Source organism: Aspergillus vadensis (assembly GCF_003184925.1).
Source record: "Aspergillus vadensis CBS 113365 unplaced genomic scaffold BO88scaffold_15, whole genome shotgun sequence".
Taxonomy (NCBI): Eukaryota; Fungi; Ascomycota; class Eurotiomycetes; order Eurotiales; family Aspergillaceae; genus Aspergillus; species Aspergillus vadensis.
The window spans coordinates 223,054-240,289 of NW_020292053.1; the positions used below are offsets into that span (position 1 = coordinate 223,054).

At 49.8% G+C, this 17,236-nt stretch overlaps 8 protein-coding genes across 8 annotated transcripts; all 8 read left to right on the forward strand.

The window, feature by feature from the left end:
• Nucleotides 1-621: 621 nt before the first annotated feature.
• On the forward strand, nt 622-1,951 carry BO88DRAFT_444663 (putative glutamine-serine-proline rich protein; the record flags this gene model as incomplete). Its single annotated transcript, XM_025710130.1, has 1 exon — nt 622-1,951. The coding sequence occupies one exon, from the start codon at nt 622-624 to the stop codon at nt 1,669-1,671; it is 1,050 nt and encodes a 349-aa protein (XP_025561647.1). The 3' UTR covers nt 1,672-1,951.
• A 181-nt stretch (nt 1,952-2,132) lies between these two features.
• On the forward strand, nt 2,133-2,867 carry BO88DRAFT_405845 (uncharacterized protein). The gene is made up of 2 exons (XM_025706998.1): nt 2,133-2,372; nt 2,426-2,867. The coding sequence occupies exons 1-2, from the start codon at nt 2,221-2,223 to the stop codon at nt 2,625-2,627; spliced, it is 354 nt and encodes a 117-aa protein (XP_025561648.1). The 5' UTR covers nt 2,133-2,220; the 3' UTR covers nt 2,628-2,867.
• A 729-nt stretch (nt 2,868-3,596) lies between these two features.
• On the forward strand, nt 3,597-5,207 carry BO88DRAFT_464614 (uncharacterized protein; the record flags this gene model as incomplete). Its single annotated transcript, XM_025711334.1, has 1 exon — nt 3,597-5,207. The coding sequence occupies one exon, from the start codon at nt 3,597-3,599 to the stop codon at nt 5,205-5,207; it is 1,611 nt and encodes a 536-aa protein (XP_025561649.1).
• An 880-nt stretch (nt 5,208-6,087) lies between these two features.
• On the forward strand, nt 6,088-7,860 carry BO88DRAFT_426547 (1,4-beta-D-glucan cellobiohydrolase C; the record flags this gene model as incomplete). Its single annotated transcript, XM_025708911.1, has 7 exons — nt 6,088-6,232; nt 6,290-6,587; nt 6,645-6,898; nt 6,967-7,104; nt 7,174-7,431; nt 7,503-7,744; nt 7,816-7,860. The coding sequence occupies 7 exons, from the start codon at nt 6,088-6,090 to the stop codon at nt 7,858-7,860; spliced, it is 1,380 nt and encodes a 459-aa protein (XP_025561650.1).
• Nucleotides 7,861-10,517: 2,657 nt separating this feature from the next.
• On the forward strand, nt 10,518-11,934 carry BO88DRAFT_405848 (retropepsin-like aspartic protease). The gene is made up of 3 exons (XM_025706999.1): nt 10,518-10,653; nt 10,721-11,009; nt 11,070-11,934. Exons 1-3 carry the CDS (start codon nt 10,620-10,622, stop codon nt 11,692-11,694), a joined length of 948 nt encoding a protein of 315 aa, XP_025561651.1. The 5' UTR covers nt 10,518-10,619; the 3' UTR covers nt 11,695-11,934.
• Nucleotides 11,935-12,517: 583 nt separating this feature from the next.
• Nucleotides 12,518-13,321, forward strand: BO88DRAFT_72150 (uncharacterized protein). Its single transcript, XM_025713082.1, has 2 exons — nt 12,518-12,970; nt 13,027-13,321. The coding sequence occupies exons 1-2, from the start codon at nt 12,724-12,726 to the stop codon at nt 13,170-13,172; spliced, it is 393 nt and encodes a 130-aa protein (XP_025561652.1). The 5' UTR covers nt 12,518-12,723; the 3' UTR covers nt 13,173-13,321.
• Nucleotides 13,322-13,631: 310 nt separating this feature from the next.
• Nucleotides 13,632-15,111, forward strand: BO88DRAFT_72156 (uncharacterized protein). The gene is made up of 4 exons (XM_025713083.1): nt 13,632-13,853; nt 13,929-13,999; nt 14,059-14,205; nt 14,274-15,111. The coding sequence occupies exons 1-4, from the start codon at nt 13,835-13,837 to the stop codon at nt 14,829-14,831; spliced, it is 795 nt and encodes a 264-aa protein (XP_025561653.1). The 5' UTR covers nt 13,632-13,834; the 3' UTR covers nt 14,832-15,111.
• Nucleotides 15,112-15,225: 114 nt separating this feature from the next.
• BO88DRAFT_72173 (uncharacterized protein) lies at nt 15,226-17,127 on the forward strand. The gene is made up of 4 exons (XM_025713084.1): nt 15,226-15,697; nt 15,921-16,177; nt 16,292-16,533; nt 16,628-17,127. The coding sequence occupies exons 1-4, from the start codon at nt 15,391-15,393 to the stop codon at nt 16,677-16,679; spliced, it is 858 nt and encodes a 285-aa protein (XP_025561654.1). The 5' UTR covers nt 15,226-15,390; the 3' UTR covers nt 16,680-17,127.
• Nucleotides 17,128-17,236: the final 109 nt, after the last annotated feature.

Consider the following 17,236-nt stretch of genomic DNA (forward strand, 5'->3'; position numbering starts at 1 on the left):
ACTAAGGAGTCACAGGGAAATCCATATATCTGGGAATGCCAAGTAATGAGTAAAAATTCATGGTCGAAGACCCTTGCCCAGAATTTAGCCCCCACATCCGGTCATAGGCAGCAATGAAATCAACTTTCAGTGTCCGTACAAGCATCAGTTACCTATGACGGCATACATTATAGTGTACACACACTTCTCACATCAGCTAATTCAAGCCAAAAGTCTTATTCCTACTTAGCTTCCTGTATGTTTCAGGAAAAAGTGAGCCCGCGAAGCGTCGCGAAGAGCTTGTAGGCACTGAGGCAGAGAAGCAGTGGGGCTGTGCAGGCACTCCTGTCAGCCCTAAGTGAGTCCCGCCCATGGAACAGCCATCAGAGCTCTCCTCTGCACCAATCAATCCGCCGCCCTTTGACTGCGCCACTTGGTGCCTGACTCGCGCTTACTGGGCCAGGTTAGCGGGGTCTCAGGCAGCCCCTCCCCCAACCCCGCACAGCCACAGCTTTCCCGCTTAAGAAGTCAACACTCCTCTTCCTTCATCGTTTCGTTGCTTTTCTCTCATCCTTCACTCCAGCATCCCGAATACATCCCTTCATCTTCTATTGCCGTCTACAAGCACAGTTAGACCTCACCATGGCAGCTCAAGAGTACTTCGGTGGCAGCAGTGCCGCCCCCGCCAACCCTGATCGCCGTCAGCAGAACCCCTCTCCCTGGTCATCCCCGGCCGTCGACACTCCCAGCTCCAACGGATACGGCTCGTATCCCCCCTCCATCGAGAACGGCCATGACCGATACGGCGCCTCTTCGCCTTATCCTCCTCAGGGCGCTGGCGGCTACAACAGACCTTACAGCCCATACCAGCAGCCGTCGCCTCAACCCGGCTACCAGAACCCTGAATACTCATCTTACGGTGGACGCCCACCTTACCCACAGTACGAGCAGCCTTCACAATACGGCCAGCCTCCCTCCGAGTCGAGACCCTACCCGCCTTACCCTCAGCATGAAGGCTACTCCTCCCACCAGCAACCCCCTCCATACTCTCCCGAGTCGTCCACCGACCCCGCCGCCGCCGGCGAAGGCGAGAAGGGTATCATGGGCGCCCTTGCAGGTGGTGCAGCTGGTGGTTTCGCGGGACATAAGGTCAACCACGGTTTTCTCGGCACCATCGGTGGAGCTATGATGGGCTCCGTGGCCGAAGACGCAGTGAAGAAGCACAAGGAGAAGAAAGAGCACGAGGAAGAAGAACGTCGTCGCGAGGAGGAGCGTCGCAGAATGGAAGAACAGCGTCGTAGGGAAGAACAATACAGGATGTCTCAGCAGCAGCACCAGCACCACCGACCTCCTCCCCATCACGGCGCGCCTCTGCGCGGAAACTTCTCCGCTTCGGCTCGGGATATCCGCCTCGAAAGTCACCATGATCTGGTGGCGGCTTGTGGACGGGTGTCCGGAGAGCTGCAGCTCTCAGTACTTCCGCTGAACAGTGTGTTGGCGAATCACTGGGGAAAGTTTGCCTGGGAGCGGAATGGAAACTTCGCGGCGTCTGCTAGAAATGTTCGCTTGGTTGATGGGGGCCGTGTGCTGGAGGCAGAGTTGGCGGACGGCAATGACGGATGGAATCGCACCTGGATTCGGCTGGATGAGAGGATCACGAACCAGAATGGTCAGCTGATGTTCCTGGATTAGATGGGGGTTCGTGACTTTCTGTGAGCGTTGTCTTACATTGAATGAAGAGTTCTTAATACCCACGCTTTGACTGACGTGGTGATCTGCACTGGCTGGACTGGTATCCTTTCTTCGGTTGTCTGCTCGATTGCTTTTAGCGTAGCTGAAGTCGCGTCGTTATTCACAATGGATTAGTACTTTGCTCCGATAATCTCTTTTTTTATCAAGTGGTTTGACCCAACAACTTCACCCCAGACATATAACGCCTTTCCCAAAACATCCCATCCTAGGGACCTCACCGGTCTCTGCAATCTTATGCCATGTGCCTTTACATCAAATCATACCTAGATCCCATCGTACAGCTCCCCAGATAGATAACTTCCCGCTCATTGGCATCCCGCAGGGGATCAAGCCACCCGTGGTGGGGTCTCCAGCCTTAATTAAACAACAGTGGCGCGGATGCTGACGGAGAGAAACCTCAATCTCACCACATCTCACCCATCTACCAGAGACACCACCTCACAGCACCTACAAATCCTAAACCCCAGTCCTATACACCTACAAGGAAACATGTCCCCCCAAATCCCCCAATATCTATTCGCCCTCCAATCCCTCCCCCTCCTCGGCAGCGGCCTCTACACCCTCCTTTTCCCCGCCTCCGCTGCGCAATCACCGTACCTGCCGCTACGGGGTGTCAGCGTAGGGACTATCCAAGCGATGAGGTAGGCCATGTACATATTGAGAAGTTGTTATGGCTTTGCTAATCAAGCACAAGTCTTTCATCCTTGACACTGGGCACTTTCTATGCTCTCGTCGCCTATCAGAATAACTTCCCGATGATGGTGGCTACGATTCCGACACGGTTTCTGGCTGCGGTGGTGTTTTATCAGACGGGCGAGGAGGCGTGGAAACGGGTCGCGCCGTTTGAGGCGGTGATGGGGGTTGTGACTGGTTTGGGGCTGTGGTTTTGGGGGTAGTTGGGGGATAGTACTAGGCTGTACAGGTTATGTATAGTGGGTCAGTCGATTGCTTCCAATGCTCGTATAGTAATCCTTTGGTATTTTCCTAAACTGTTGTCGAAGGTCTTCGAAGTGCATAAGAGGAAATGATTATAGAAAAACAAACTAAGGGGGAGAGTGAGTTGCTAATGATAAATAGTATTATGAGCTTAGTACCTGAGTTGCTGCTACATAAACGGCATGTCTGATATTACGCATGAAGATCAGCGCTACCTCTATCCCCACCCACTTCATGATGAATCCCAACCTAATCTCACTCCGTCGACTGTGTTTCACTGTCGGCTTGAAGTATATAGCATCAGCAACACTTACATAAAGCACATACGACCATAGGGTGTGGAAAACAGGGCTTCCCGTCCGCTCAGCCGTACTTAAGCCACACGCCGGGAGGTTAGTAGTTGGGTGGGTGACCACCAGCGAATCCCTTCTGTTGTATGTTTTTCCTTCTTTTTTGTATTTTGAATCTTAATATTTTGCAAGAAACAGTAACGCCTTGCAGGAGGAATTGGTGGGAATTCGCGGAAAGACAGAGACGTCTTTGCCGTGTTGTATATTGACATCGCTGGAAAAGGAGCATGCGGGACCCATATAAACTTCAAACTTGTATTAGGTTTCTATGCTCTTAGGCTTTGAACTAATCACTTGTCTCCCTTCTAGGATCTTTCCCCGGGCTCTTCATTCTAAATATATTGATATACACATACGAAGTACATAGTACAAACAATCAGCGCGCCCCACATAATCCTAGCATACTGAACTAGTGCATGATTGATCTTCCTACGTTTGGTATGTATCTGCAAGGTGGGGTAACCGACTTAACGACTTATCAATTGACCTTACTGACGCACAATCTTCCAGCTTCAACCTACGGAGTCACCAATTCCGATTAATTTGCGTTCGTCCCTATTTCGTACTGTCATAGGCCCTATGGAACCCAAGGTGATCTTAGAGATCCCTCTGAATACCTCGCAACAAAATCTAGTCGATCTTTCGAACATTGGGTCGCCCGAGAAATTTCGCCTCGTCGAATGCGCAGCTTTACTTAGCAACCAAGAACCCATCCTCCGAATCGTACAGTATGACAACTTCAAATTTGGCAACCGACCGCCAGCAGCATACGCGGCAATTTCGTATATCTGGCAAGGAAACCGCGCCGATTCGCTCTCAGGCACAATTGTTGTCGAGGGCGCGCTTGATGGTGATCCAATCAGTATCAACATCATACAACAGGCATGCATTGCGTGCGAGCGTCGTCGACTAGATTATATCTGGCTTGACAGAGTCTGTATAATGCAAACTGATAGCAACGACAAGGCATGGCAGATCCAGCAGATGTTTGATATCTACAAAACGGGTCTCCCGCTGGTCTTGCCCGGTGGCCTGATGAAGCTAGTGTGTTTAGATGAAGAAACAGACTGGATACTGCGCGCTTGGACGTTGCAAGAGGCGATTGTCTCCGAAGCTTATGTACTTGTTTCGGCAGAGGGCCTTCATATTCCTCCCGAGAGACCCTTGGTTGATTTGATAGTACCGAACGACCCCCGACGCTGCATGTGTCGTGTGGAGTCTGTTGTACCTGATATTTCTGCTTTTTGCAGACTCGTGGACCTCCTCCAAGTCATCCGCCGCGGGTCAGGGGAGGCTATTTGCCAAATGAACGCCAGTGCAGAACCAACAGTGATGCAATTGACAATTTTTGGAAACTACCAAACGCGGAAGAGAGAGATCTCTGCGTTTGCAGACGCTACCCAGACAATTTGGAACGGGTCAAATTGGTCACGCCACTCCCTCTGGCAATCTTCCTTCTTCAGAACTTCCAAGCGACCGGTTGACACGGTATTCAGCATTATGGGCCTGTTCGGGGTCCCCCTCAATCCTAAAGAGTTCTCGTCAACGGACCGCATTCGTGCAACTATAGCTCTTGCACAAGAGTACTTGAAGAGGAGCAACAAAGCTGACTGGTTGATTGCCGGTTGGAAGGAGCCCCCAGATAGGCGTCTTTCGTCTTTCCCAGAGCTCCCGGAAACATCCGTGTCCACGGCTCCACGATTTTCCACGCAGAAGGATGACATATCGAGTGAACCTGACACATCTCCCTATGATATCCGGCACCGCTTTGACAGTAGTTGGGTCCCCGGTGGCAGAATGGACGATGAGGGCTACTTCTACTTTACGGCCAAGGCGGTGCGAGTGGCCAGCCACGCCCTGGGAACACGCGAGACGCCTCCATATTCGAATCAGCCTCAAACAACCCCGTCTGTATTACTTAGGGCACTCGATGGGAGCCTTTGGGAGCCACAAACAGGTGACGCCCTGCCGGAGCAACGTGGCCCTTGCCACTCCAGCCAAGGCCGAGAACTGTTTGCAGCTGTGGTGGGCCTTGGCTTTGGTCAGGGCTATACCAGGCACGCGAAGGCTGTTTTACTGGAAGAACATACACCGGGAAGGTTCCATAGGCTTCCGGTGTTTTTCGAATTGTCACAGAATACGCTGGAGGGATGGACGCAGATGGATCTTAATATGGGGCCTGTTCGATAGCTCTAGCAAGGATATATCAACTGACAAATTCATCGACGAAGGCACTTACCCATCCAGGAGAATAGAGTATCTAACCAGCGTCTTCAATGAGCTCAAATAGATTCATATAGAGTAAAAACCTAACATACCTACTCAGACCGTCTCCGCTCAATCCCCAACAAAACCATGCGCGTTGCCTTCCGCATACCAACGGCATAATTGGATCAGCAAAGATCTGGGCCTCACATAGGGCCAAGTTTAATTTCTAGCAATTCACCCGGACTGTTAAACCGGGGCAATTCTGGCTAAATACGATCTACGCCAGCCCCTGCATTGGCTTGGCATTTTACCCTGGTAGCGCGGATGCAGGCTGAACGGGCCGTGCGGCCGTGACTGGCTCGCAACCAGTCAGAAAATTACCGAAAGGCCCTTCGGATTGAATCATACTCATCTGCCGAACTATAGGGCTGCACGCGGATTTCTTCAGGTATCCGTGATTCTTCAGTATGCTCTCCGCATCGGTTAGGGAGATGTCTCAGCGCCACCGACCGATGGCTTGTTTAGCTCTCTCGGCGTCTGGGTATACATGCATCTTTCAAGTGATAGTGGCAGCTGATATAATGCTGACGGATCCCCTATCCCAATACAGAACGGAGTAGGGCTTCTTCTGGTAGCTTCCTTTGCTACTCTGCGACCAAATTGATCCATCTTCCGGGATCAAGGATTGGAGTTGGAATTGAAAAGACGGTGCTGTGTCCGAGGACATCGCGGACTGCTTCCGTGTGCCTGAGAGAATGACAGTATAAAGACCGCCCGTCGTTCCGACTACCAGGATAGTAGTCAGAACAGTTCAACAAAAATCGACATCTCTTTGGCTACCGCTCAATATCCCAGTGTCAGAATGCACTATACGTTGTCTCTCGCAGTGGCATTTCTGCCATTCGGAATCCAAGCACAGCAGACCCTTTGGGGACAATGTGGGGGTCAAGGATATTCAGGGGCCACCAGTTGCGTGGCTGGTGCAACATGCTCAACTATAAATGAATGTAAGAGTTCCTTCTATTTGTCTTACTGTTCCACAGCCGAGTGACCATGACCATTAGACTATGCTCAGTGTACGCCAGCGACAGGCTCGGCCTCTGCCACTACCTTGAAGACAACTACTAGTAGTACCACTGCTGCAGTGACGACAACGACAGCTACTAGCACCCCTGCTGCCTCTGCCTCGCCGACTACCACGGCCAGCGCCAGTGGCAACCCGTTCAGTGGATACCAGCTCTACGTGAACCCGTACTACTCATCGGAAGTCGCATCTTTGGCGATCCCATCGCTCACTGGTTCTCTTTCCTCGCTCCAGGCGGCGGCAACCGCCGCAGCCAAGGTGCCGTCTTTCGTATGGCTGTATGCTTCCTCATTCCGCAATGTAATTTGTATTAGAGTCGTGTTGACACTTTCCAGGGATACTGCCGACAAAGTTCCTACCATGGCGGACTATCTGGCCGACATCAAATCTCAGAATTCTGCCGGAGCGAACCCCCCTATCGCGGGTCAGTTTGTGGTGTACGACCTCCCTGACCGCGACTGCGCCGCGCTCGCCAGTAACGGTGAGTATTCGATCGCGGACAACGGGGTTGAACACTACAAGGCCTACATTGATTCCATCCGCGAGGTTCTTGTGCAGTATTCGGATGTTCATACCCTTCTGGTAATTGGTGAGTATCTCCTCACTCTGTTCGACTATGACATGCTGTATCTGAACGCTAAATGTCACCTCCAACAGAGCCCGACAGCCTCGCCAACCTGGTGACGAACCTGAACGTAGCCAAATGTGCCAATGCTGAAAGTGCTTACCTTGAATGTACGAACTACGCGCTAACCCAGCTCAATCTCCCCAACGTGGCCATGTATCTTGACGCTGGTAAGCTGCGCATCATCCTCCATCCCCCTGTTAGTCCCTCTTGACAGGTTCTGACCATCGATCCTGCAGGACACGCCGGTTGGCTCGGCTGGCCCGCAAATCAGCAACCCGCCGCCGACCTGTTTGCAAGCGTCTACAAGAACGCCAGTTCTCCCGCCGCAGTGCGCGGTCTGGCCACGAACGTTGCCAACTACAACGCCTGGACGATCTCTTCCTGCCCCTCCTACACCCAGGGAAATAGCGTCTGCGATGAGCAACAGTATATCAATGCGATTGCCCCACTGCTAGAGGCGCAGGGCTTCGACGCCCACTTTATCGTCGATACCGGTATGCGCAATCCCACACCTCTTCCTCCTCCCTCGCCCTAACTCTGGCTAACATGAATCACTAAATTACAGGCCGCAACGGCAAACAGCCCACGGGCCAACAGGCCTGGGGTGACTGGTGCAATGTCATCAACACCGGGTTCGGTGTTCGCCCGACTACCAGCACTGGCGATGCGCTCGTCGACGCCTTCGTCTGGGTGAAGCCTGGAGGCGAGAGTGACGGCACCTCTGACAGCTCGGCTACTCGATACGATGCGCACTGCGGGTATAGTGATGCCTTGCAGCCAGCGCCTGAGGCGGGGACTTGGTTTCAGGTATGTTTTCCGATCAAATTCGTTGGCTGGGAGTGAATTGATCGATCGGACTGACGTGGTTCTGTTTGTAGGCCTACTTCGTGCAGCTGCTCACAAACGCTAATCCAGCTTTTTAGAGGTGGAGTCAGGAACAGCATATCGCGATATATAGCGTCGTGATGAGGGGTACAGTCAGTCTCCTGCACACGGGTTGGAAGCTGCTTGGTACTGTACGTTGTTATTTTGCCATCCCAAACTAAGTAGGATATGGATGAGCCTTCGGTGCATGGACTTGGGCATGGATATACATTCTCGTCGCTCTGAAGCATCCGCTAAGCTAATGCTGTTGGACTTTTCTGTGTATTTCGTCTGCTGCTAAGAAAACATGTAGATTCAATGATGCTCGACAGTCAGTCGTCCAATGATAATGGTCTTGTAATCTGACATAATCGTCAACGGTCTTTCTCCTGTCTCGTGCAACCCCAACTGCCACGCAAGCTAGGGGTTCCGATCGTGTAACTTCTATGATGAATTGGACTGAATTATGCACGCTGTTAGTACCACATGCCACCTGCATTTTGCGGGAGCTTAGTCGGACATAAAGAGATGTATGCATATTGATGTCGTACCTGACAGTAGACCCCAGGGGATATCACGTGGGGCACCTTAAGCTCTTCTAGGCAAGCCGCCAAAAGGACCTGCTTAGCTAATTACCCTCATGGTAGATGGCACATGAATATGCCCTCTGTGCAGGTTAAGCGGCCGCGCTGGGCAGCAAAGGAGAAATATTGGAGCCTAAAGGACTTACATTACCGTAGGAACCCCCCTCTTACCACCTCCCCAAAGAGAAGGGAAAGCAACTCCCGATGATGACGCAGACGAGCAGAAACGGAAAGGTAGAGAGTTATTTCTCGGTTGTCCTTGCAGATGACGAGGAACGCCTAGAAACCTGCCGAGAAGCATCCCAGCAAGCAGGATCCGGACGGTCAACATCCCCGAGTGAGGCGGCGTCGCCTCCCCCAGCACTTGAATATTATTGGGATGGAAGAACAGGCAGGTGGCTTTTTGCGTTGAATCAAGGTTCAAATAAATAAAATGAATGCCGGAATGGGTATTTAGATATTAAACAAATGAAGAACAAGACTATGAATAGGAGGGGTAAAAAACAATGAATTTGCGATAAATAAAAAAAAAACATTTCATAATATTTCACAAGATGAATTGGAAAGAATGAACACGTTCAAAAGAGATCGGCATCCATCGCTCTATTGCTGCCTGCTTCTCATCAAGATTGAGGATTCGGTTGACTAAAGTACTCTTAGTTGGAAAATGGATAATGGATGACTCAGGTAAAGACCGGAACAAGTGCAAGTGCTGTATTTTATTCATGCCTCTACTGAATCTTATTGAAGCATTCCATGGCCTAGACCAGGGCCAATGTCCAGGGACCAAGCTACTCAACACAACCTACGGAGCTGCCATGCGTCCGACTAATCGCTCATTGCGAGGTGCTAAATCTAGTATTCTGGGGTGGCTGCTGCAATCACATAACTTAAGACATTATGTGGTGCTGTCGTTAACCAAGCTCTGTTATGATTACAATGGAAAATAGCAGATTAATAGCTGCTACAATAGAACTCCTAGGTCACGCATCATCTGCGAACCATAACCCACTTCCATTCTTACAGAGCAGCAAAGTGCCCCCATTCCCTCGTGTGTCAGGTTCCCGTGCAGAGTTGGGGCGGTAATCCCCGACAATCATCCGGGGGTCACGCTAGCGAACGGAGTACTTTTGTCGGGTCCGTACGTGCAGTGAGCCTTCGGGTCCACTTTGTTCCGGCCGTAGTGGCACGGTGGGGCCACCCTCTGCATACTCATCACCTACCGACTTGCATGTTTTTAGTTCCTCTTTACAACCTCAATCTAACCATTGAATCAACCCTACCTTTCCTCCGTTACGTTTCTTTTGTGATTACTAGATTGTATAACTTCAGTACCTTCCCGCTGTGCAGTTTTACGTCAGGATCCGCGCTCTATAAGTGCTGCCTTCATGTTTCGAAAATGGGGATGAATCTGTTAGGTCCCTTCTAATGGCGTCTGATCCGGGAAAACAACCGTTATTTTTGTTGTCTCATTATAATTTAATTCTTTGGCAGGAACATGAAGACGGATCAGTTATCCAAAGATAGATTGATGTGCAGGAACCATCGGCCCCATTTTAGAGGTGCCGTGAGTCGCCAGCAGCTGGGTTTGGATGAATGGATCTAGGAACCTCTTCTAGGAACATTATTTGCCGGAAATAACTGAGCGTTGTAATAGAAAAACGCTCTAGTCAGAGTGGGTTAGGGAGGCATAGCACTCATTGGACACCAAAGTAATCTGGTATCAGCATTTCCTACTTACCATTGGCCATCTAGCAGGCCACGTCAATCTGAGTGACGCAACAATAAATACAATTCGTGTATTCATTATGTGCGACTTGATCAAACCCAAAGGTGAAAATGGCCCAGGCCTGTGGCTCAAGAAATATCCTGTGGCGACTAATTATTTTACAGCCACACTTCCAACACCACCCGCGCGAATCTCTCGAAACCCTTAGCTAATTCCACGTAACGACCGGTATAGTGACTTTAAGTCGTCCCCTGCCCTCTTGGCCTTCTCTTTCCATCTACCTCTCTTTTTCACTCCGTGTCTGCAGTCCTTTGCCTCTTCTGGTAAACATCCTCTTAACAACACACCTAGCTATCCCGTCCGTTCTACCTAAAACGACCACTTCTGACTCGCCTGCTCAACACAGCAGATCTCTTCTCATTTGTCATTGTCCGCAGTCATCATTCTAATCACTTGTACTTGAGCTTTGTGTGCTACAACAAAGGATCCCCTGATCTGAACCCAGATGCCAGTAAGACAAGGCTCTCGGTCGCAGGATGGTAGGACATTTCCAGCCCTTTCGAAGCCATCATTGGCTCTCTCACCGTCTCTAATTGCTGCCTTCAGAAGTAGAAGCCCAAAACCACGCAACAGACATGATGCGTCCACGCTGGCTCGCCCAACTCCTTGCTGTCTTTCGACCTTTTTGGGCGATACTATGGTGGCTGCTGACGGCATTGGTATCCCTTTTCAAAGTACCCCGTATTTATTCAGGTTGCTGGGTTCAAAAAGCGGTATCTTTAAGCCCAGAGCATCCTCATGACAAATTCCAGCACAATGAGTCATCGATCAACGGCTCTCATACACCTGGTAGAGCAAGCGTGGACGAGGTAGCATCTGTTCCAAATGAGCAGCAGTCAGTGGACACCCCAATAGATGTAGGGACAACAGAGGGACTACTAACTTTAGTGAGCAGGCTAGCCAAAGAACCTGCCATGTACACAAATCCAGGCGAGTCGAGTCTTTCGGACCAACAGCTGCCGAGTAGTGTTCCGTCTAGCGTGCTCAGTCCGAGTGAAACACCCAGTGGGCACGACACCGCCAGCACAACCCCTCTGTTGCCGAATGGTCAGCCACAGTCCGGAGTTATCACTGACGAGAATGAGTCCGCACGGCTCGAATTCACCAGAAACGGCTATCTGATAACCAGAAGTCAAGAGAAGAAAGGTGTGAGAATCTCCATGGATACGCAGGCCGAGGTCAGCATCATACGAAGTGTCATTTTTGACAAACTCGGCCTACCGCTGGAGCCTTGCAAGGAGTCCCTGATGCCATTCCGAATAGCCGGGGACACAACCCGCATTCCAGCGATCGGAAAAGTTTGTGTGGACTGGCGCTTTGCGCAGGGTCTCAAAACTTACCAAACGGACTTTTATGTGGTCGAAAATGATCAATTTGACGTGTTGATCGGCTTGCCCACGATCTCGCGATACAAGCTGCTGCAACCAAGTTCCGACATCCCCACGGTTATGGTGCGCGATCATATTGAGCGAAAAACGATAGTGGGAGAGCTTCGACCTGTGAGGCTATGCCCCAAATGATTTCAGTCGACAGGCTGTGTTGATTGTGTGCAGTCCTGAATCCATTTTTGTCCTGCGGGGTTGTGCGGCTGGTCAGCTTTCCTTTATCAGGTGCACGGAGTGGTGGCGGCGGCGTGAAAACCACGTCAAGTGCAGATAAATGTATTTTGCTTTTTTGCCTTATCTCTACCAATTAATATCCTTGTTCTCTTATGCAAGAGAATGGTCATGTTGCTAGTAATGAGACCTAGTTGTTCCACAAGCGCAAGGGCGAGGACGCACCCCATCGCAATTGCTGACGGTTGGTGGTTACTGACCCTCCACGTTAGATGATCTACGGCTTCGAGTAGAGTGAAATAATATATAACTAATAACATTGACATCTACCAGCCATTAACATCTGTTCCTGTCGTTTCCTGATGCCCGACTTGCTTGCATTAGGGCCCCCAATCATCTGCATTCAACCTCACGCTCGTGAGCGAGCCCAAATTTTCCATAGCAGCCCATTCCTCCCCATGAAAAAGTCTCAGTGATGAACATGGGTAAGCCTTATCTGGCGGAGACGGTTCTTGATCTGAACTGGTCCTGTTCAGCCTCGAGGTTCTGTTCCCTCGAGATGCACCTCTTCCACGCTGCATAAACAGGTCCGACAGCAAACGACACTGATACTTGCGGCTCAATCACAAGGCTTCACAATGCTGCTAATATATAAGTCCGGTAGATTACTCCGGAAGGACCAAAGCAATCTCTCATTTGAGAACAGTAGTGCTTGCCCATCACCAAAGATCGTCTAGGCAAAGCCATCACGAAGCTATGGTATGGACCCTCGACCGCCATGGCACCGTTTCCTCCTTGACTGGTAACTCAAATGACTTATACTAGCATTTGTCTTAGTCTATTATAATCTGCTGTGATGGACCTCATGAAACCGAGCAGACTCTACTGGCATCTTTTGCGGGAGAGTTGGAGGTTAACATCCTCACTCCTTTGGGCTTTCAGTGCCTCGGGATATTGCCCATCCGTGAGGGCTCTATCCGTGAGGGCTCTGCGATGAGAATCAAACTCACGGACGGGAGACTATTAACGGTCCGCCGATGCATAAAATTGCGTATCTGGCTTCATGCCTCCAAGATAAGCGAGGAGGAGGACTTCTATCTTCTGGAGGATGTAGATGATGTGATTCCAAATGCTTTCGGTGCGCACGCCATTTTGGGGCAGGGGAGCTCCATTCATGAGGGGATGGGTTCTGGTCAGCCTCCATCCCTGTCCCCTGTCTTTTCGTCTCCGAAAACTAAGGGTAAGACAGTGCAATCAGCGAATGAGAATGACACGATGAGCTAAAACCTTTTTCAGAGGATCGGGATAAACAAGACAAACGACACGCAGAGGCCAAGAGAGAGGCTTCAGAGGCAGAGCGCAAGAGATGTGAAACTGAGGTCGCAAAAGGTCGGGCTGCCAGGCAAAGCAGGGGAAACCACGATCCAGGGGCTCGGCGGTAATGTCAGCAAGGCTGAGATTACATGTGTTTCTCGTTGATACATTCCACTGGTTTTCTACCATCTTGCAAATAAGATTAAATGCATTACAGCACCTTTGCCTTAGCTATCTCTTCCACCTCTCGGTATCTCCCTACACCATGTAAGTTTAGTCCACTCTGGAGCGCTACAGCAGATCTCATGGTGTAGGGCTACGAAGTTTTAGTCGTCGGTCATGTTCGGTTTGATGTGACTCAAGTGTGGAACAGCTGCTAGATCTGATTGGCAACATTAGCTGCCGCGTGTCACGCTATGGTTGGTGTTTTCGCCTCTCTCAGCCTTGTATGCACGTCCAAGTGACGAAGACGAGGCTGGGCAGGCGAGTCAAGCTACCAATAATAGATTTTAGCACTGCCGCGCCGGGAAGGCTAACGGGAACTTTTCTTGCTTTACCCATTCTTGCCACGACTAACAAGGGATACACGGTAGTCAGCGCATCGCCGGAGGCTATACAAGGGGTGACCCCGAGACTTGTTCTCATTACGAATGTGGCTTAGATTTATCTTTTTATATATGTTAATATTTTTTTCGCAGCTATAAGGCCCCTCCGCACCCGGGCTCTTCTACGATGCGGCAATGCTACCGGGATATGTTCCAACGTCATTTTACCCTCAGTCCCCTCTATAATGTCCTGGAGCACCTTTGGTAAGTTACTGATGGCTCTAACACCACTCACTCATCCCCATTTGAACGATACTGATTAGGGTTCTCTTGCCCTAGCACCCTGGCAAACGCAGGACCAGACTGAGGACGAAAAGCCAACGCCCGGCCAATCACACGACCATGGAAAAGTGATTAGAACCCCACAGTTTTTAATGACTGACTATGCACCGAATCTGACCTGCAAAAGGCACCCTGCCGGTCAATGCAACATTCGCCGTCTTCGAACGTTACTGAATCCAACAAAATAGTCCTGTCTATATATTTCTATGGCCGACTATTTTACAATACTGCATCCGCAGTTCTGCCATCTTTCAACTTTTTTAGAAGAAAAACGGTGAGATCTGCAATAATCACTGCCTGTTGTAGTTCACACCAAGAAATCAAGTATTGAGACATCACTAGGAGCAACAGCGGGACGAGCCATGCCAGCTGCAACATGATGAGCAGATAGTAGAGCGGTATAGTTCCGATCAAAATGACCACACACCAGTTCATAACGACGATCTCTCCAAGGGACGCGCAGAACTAACAGAGTCACTAGACTCTGCTTTATCACAAAATTCGCAGCTATCAAAGGAGCTGGATCAATGCGACTTTGTCTATGATATCATGGCCGGTCCGCCTGGAAAGAAGCAGCTGCGTCGATGTATGTTGCTCAGCTTCCACGCAGATACCAACATTATATCGAAAGAGGCACATCAGAGACTTGGAACGAGCATCGAGCCTTGTCCAGGGGCTTCTGTCCAAGTTTTGGGTCTTGGAGATTGCAAACCAATTGGACTTGCAGAAGTCCAGTGGTCTTTCTGTGGGCGCAGCAAGCCTTACCGAACAACGTTCTACATTGTAGAAGGCGTCGAATATGATCTTCTCATCGGAAGGCCTTCTATGCGGCAGCAGGAGTTGTATCGAGTGGACCCCGCTATTGCGAAGAAGCTTCGTGAATCGTATCGATGTCCGTAGGCTCAACTAGTTGAGGATGGGCGGACGGACGTGGAGCTTGTTTGCACTCGCTTTCGTTCCATGCGTCAATTCAACATGGGCCCTTTATACGCTGGTATGGGCCCCCGCGAACATACTATTGGTAGTTTCGGTGCAGTTGTGTCTTACGGGTAGCCGCGCTCTGATTGGGGCCATGGCTAGAATTCAGGAAAATCTTCGGCTGGGAATCGGTGTAAATATATATGTCTAGTCTGGTTTAATCGGAGAATAGAGGCTACCCACTGTACGCCACAATACTCAGAATATAAGGCTGGAACCCTGATCGGTGCCAAACATCATGAGGCTTCGCATTGATTTCGGGACATCATGCAGGCGATCATGCTCTACTGACCATTCAGATATATAATTGGCCAGGCTCTCCTACAAAAGCAGCATGACACATAGCCTCTCTAGCACCACACTAAGTACAAGATCAGTGACTTTTTAAATCTCGCCATAAGTTCAGAATCGGCGTCTCGTTTTAACTCGTCCATCTCCTTCTCTTTCTGTACTCTGTTGACGTTGACACTCTTCCCATTAAATGTACAAATCAACAACAAATATGTCGACTCCCATTCCCAAAGGTTACGACAAACTGGCTGCCCTAATGACCCGCGACCCCGGGTCCTCCATCTATCGACGCTTTTCCAAGCTTAATGCAAAGAACTTGCTCTATCTCCAGGCGGAGGTCGCCTACATCGAGAATGAACTTCGAACTATCATTGAGGAGGACAGTAAATCCGAGGATAAGAAATCATTTCCATTCTCTGTGTGGGACATCAAGACTTCAGAGGACCCGTTTCAGTGGGAGAAGGTCCTCGAAGCACGCAAGTTATTGAATGAGTACAGTACGTCCCCGTTCTTCGTTTCTTTAGCTTTATATGTAAAGGTCATTTATTAGGCTGTTATTGTCAATGCTTCGTCTTCTGCTTCCAGCCCTCTCCCTTTACTACTTACACATAGGCTTTGTCACCCGCCTAGTAAGCACAGACTGCGGCCGATCATGTATACAGAATACTTACTTTCATTTTATCCTACTGCAAACATTACATTAACGGGTTTCAGCTCTAGACGCAGCCCTACTCCAACAGTACCAACTTCTCCACCTCAACAAGCCCGAGAAAACCGACCTAGAGGTGTTTCGAGCATGGCTGAAAGACGAAGAATGCGGAAACATGTTGTTTTCGCCTCCGGGCCAATGGGATCGAGAAAATGAGAGCGACCTGGTAGCATTATGCAGTCGACATGAGGAGACAGACCGTTTCACCCGGTTTGTCTATACGCGAGTCGTTTCGTGGTTCCATCGGGTGGCGGGGGTGAAAGATACCGTATGTTATGCTTTTCTTATCCTTGGTCATTTCTCCCTGTCATTGTACCCTGGCGTTGAGCGATACCTCGACTATAACCAACGTTACCTACTAATGCACATATGCTACATCCAGAAACGAAAAGATCTCGAATCCGGCGTCTGGTACTACAGTGACCGGAAAATTAAATCTTGGACGTATGGGCTCAGCTTGATTATCTCGGGATTGCTTCCTGCAACCTCTATAATCATATTGTATTACTTGAAGGATCCGACGGCAGTATTAATCACTATCTTCGTGTATAACATGGTGTTTGTTCTGGTTCTGGGGTTGATGGTCAAGGCGAAGCGCGTGGAGATTTTTGCGGCGGCAACAGCGTAAGTTTTTTTTTTTTTTTTGTTGTCCCCTCATACCTCCTCTCCTTTGTCCGTCAAATTCTTTTCTTCGCCAGCCGTACACTAACGGAACCAGGTTTGCTGCGGTGCAGGTGACGATGATCACGGCTGGTAGAAGCAGTTCGTGAGCTGGGAGCCACGCTTTTCGATGTAGACGAGAAGATGAATAATGGCAAATTGTTTGCGAAAAGGATGCTACGGGAATCATATATAAAGTAAAAAGGTCGAACAGAGGGAGGGAAGCTCCGGCAAATACGGTCGGAATTTACACAGTTCCATTAGCATCTTTCAGACCGTTACGAAGGGGGACACACCTGTTAAATGTCGCTGTCTTGGGCCGAGAAGAACAGGACCTCGAGCCTTTGATTATTGGATTTTCATTAATTTATCAAATCACCTACTGTGTTCAGCGGCCTCTATGAGTAAACAAAGGAGGGTGCATCAAATATATTGATGTTAGTAGGATTGCATGACTTTTATATACTCGAGATAGGATTTCGTCCATCCTCAAGAGCATCGAGGGTGGGCGACAACTAGAAACCCTTTTTTGAATCGTCCCTTTAAGTTATATTAGACACATCAACGGGAAGACAAGCACATACGACCACAGGGTGTGGAAAACAGGGCTTCCCGTCCGCTCAGCCGTACTTAAGCCACACGCCGGGAGGTTAGTAGTTGGGTGGGT

Excerpts from the sequence above, each read along its gene's own strand:
- BO88DRAFT_72150 (XM_025713082.1), top strand. The coding sequence starts at position 12,724 with ATGAGAATCAAACTCACGGACGGGAGACTATTAACGGTCCGCCGATGC. Across the intron at positions 12,971-13,026 it reads TTCGTCTCCGAAAACTAAGG|AGGATCGGGATAAACAAGAC; the intron begins GTAAGACAGTGC and ends AACCTTTTTCAG.
- BO88DRAFT_405848 (XM_025706999.1), top strand. The coding sequence starts at position 10,620 with ATGCCAGTAAGACAAGGCTCTCGGTCGCAGGATG. Across the intron at positions 10,654-10,720 it reads AGGCTCTCGGTCGCAGGATG|AAGTAGAAGCCCAAAACCAC; the intron begins GTAGGACATTTC and ends TGCTGCCTTCAG. Across the intron at positions 11,010-11,069 it reads TCTGTTCCAAATGAGCAGCA|GCTAGCCAAAGAACCTGCCA; the intron begins GTCAGTGGACAC and ends TTTAGTGAGCAG.
- BO88DRAFT_72156 (XM_025713083.1), top strand. Across the intron at positions 14,000-14,058 it reads AATCACACGACCATGGAAAA|GCACCCTGCCGGTCAATGCA; the intron begins GTGATTAGAACC and ends GACCTGCAAAAG. Across the intron at positions 14,206-14,273 it reads ACTTTTTTAGAAGAAAAACG|GAGCAACAGCGGGACGAGCC; the intron begins GTGAGATCTGCA and ends AGACATCACTAG.
- BO88DRAFT_72173 (XM_025713084.1), top strand. The coding sequence starts at position 15,391 with ATGTACAAATCAACAACAAATATGTCGACTCCCATTCCCAAAGGTTAC. Across the intron at positions 15,698-15,920 it reads CAAGTTATTGAATGAGTACA|ACGCAGCCCTACTCCAACAG; the intron begins GTACGTCCCCGT and ends TTTCAGCTCTAG. Across the intron at positions 16,534-16,627 it reads ATTTTTGCGGCGGCAACAGC|GTTTGCTGCGGTGCAGGTGA; the intron begins GTAAGTTTTTTT and ends TAACGGAACCAG.
- BO88DRAFT_405845 (XM_025706998.1), top strand. The coding sequence starts at position 2,221 with ATGTCCCCCCAAATCCCCCAATATCTATTCGCCCTCCAATCCCTCCCC. Across the intron at positions 2,373-2,425 it reads GGGACTATCCAAGCGATGAG|TCTTTCATCCTTGACACTGG; the intron begins GTAGGCCATGTA and ends ATCAAGCACAAG.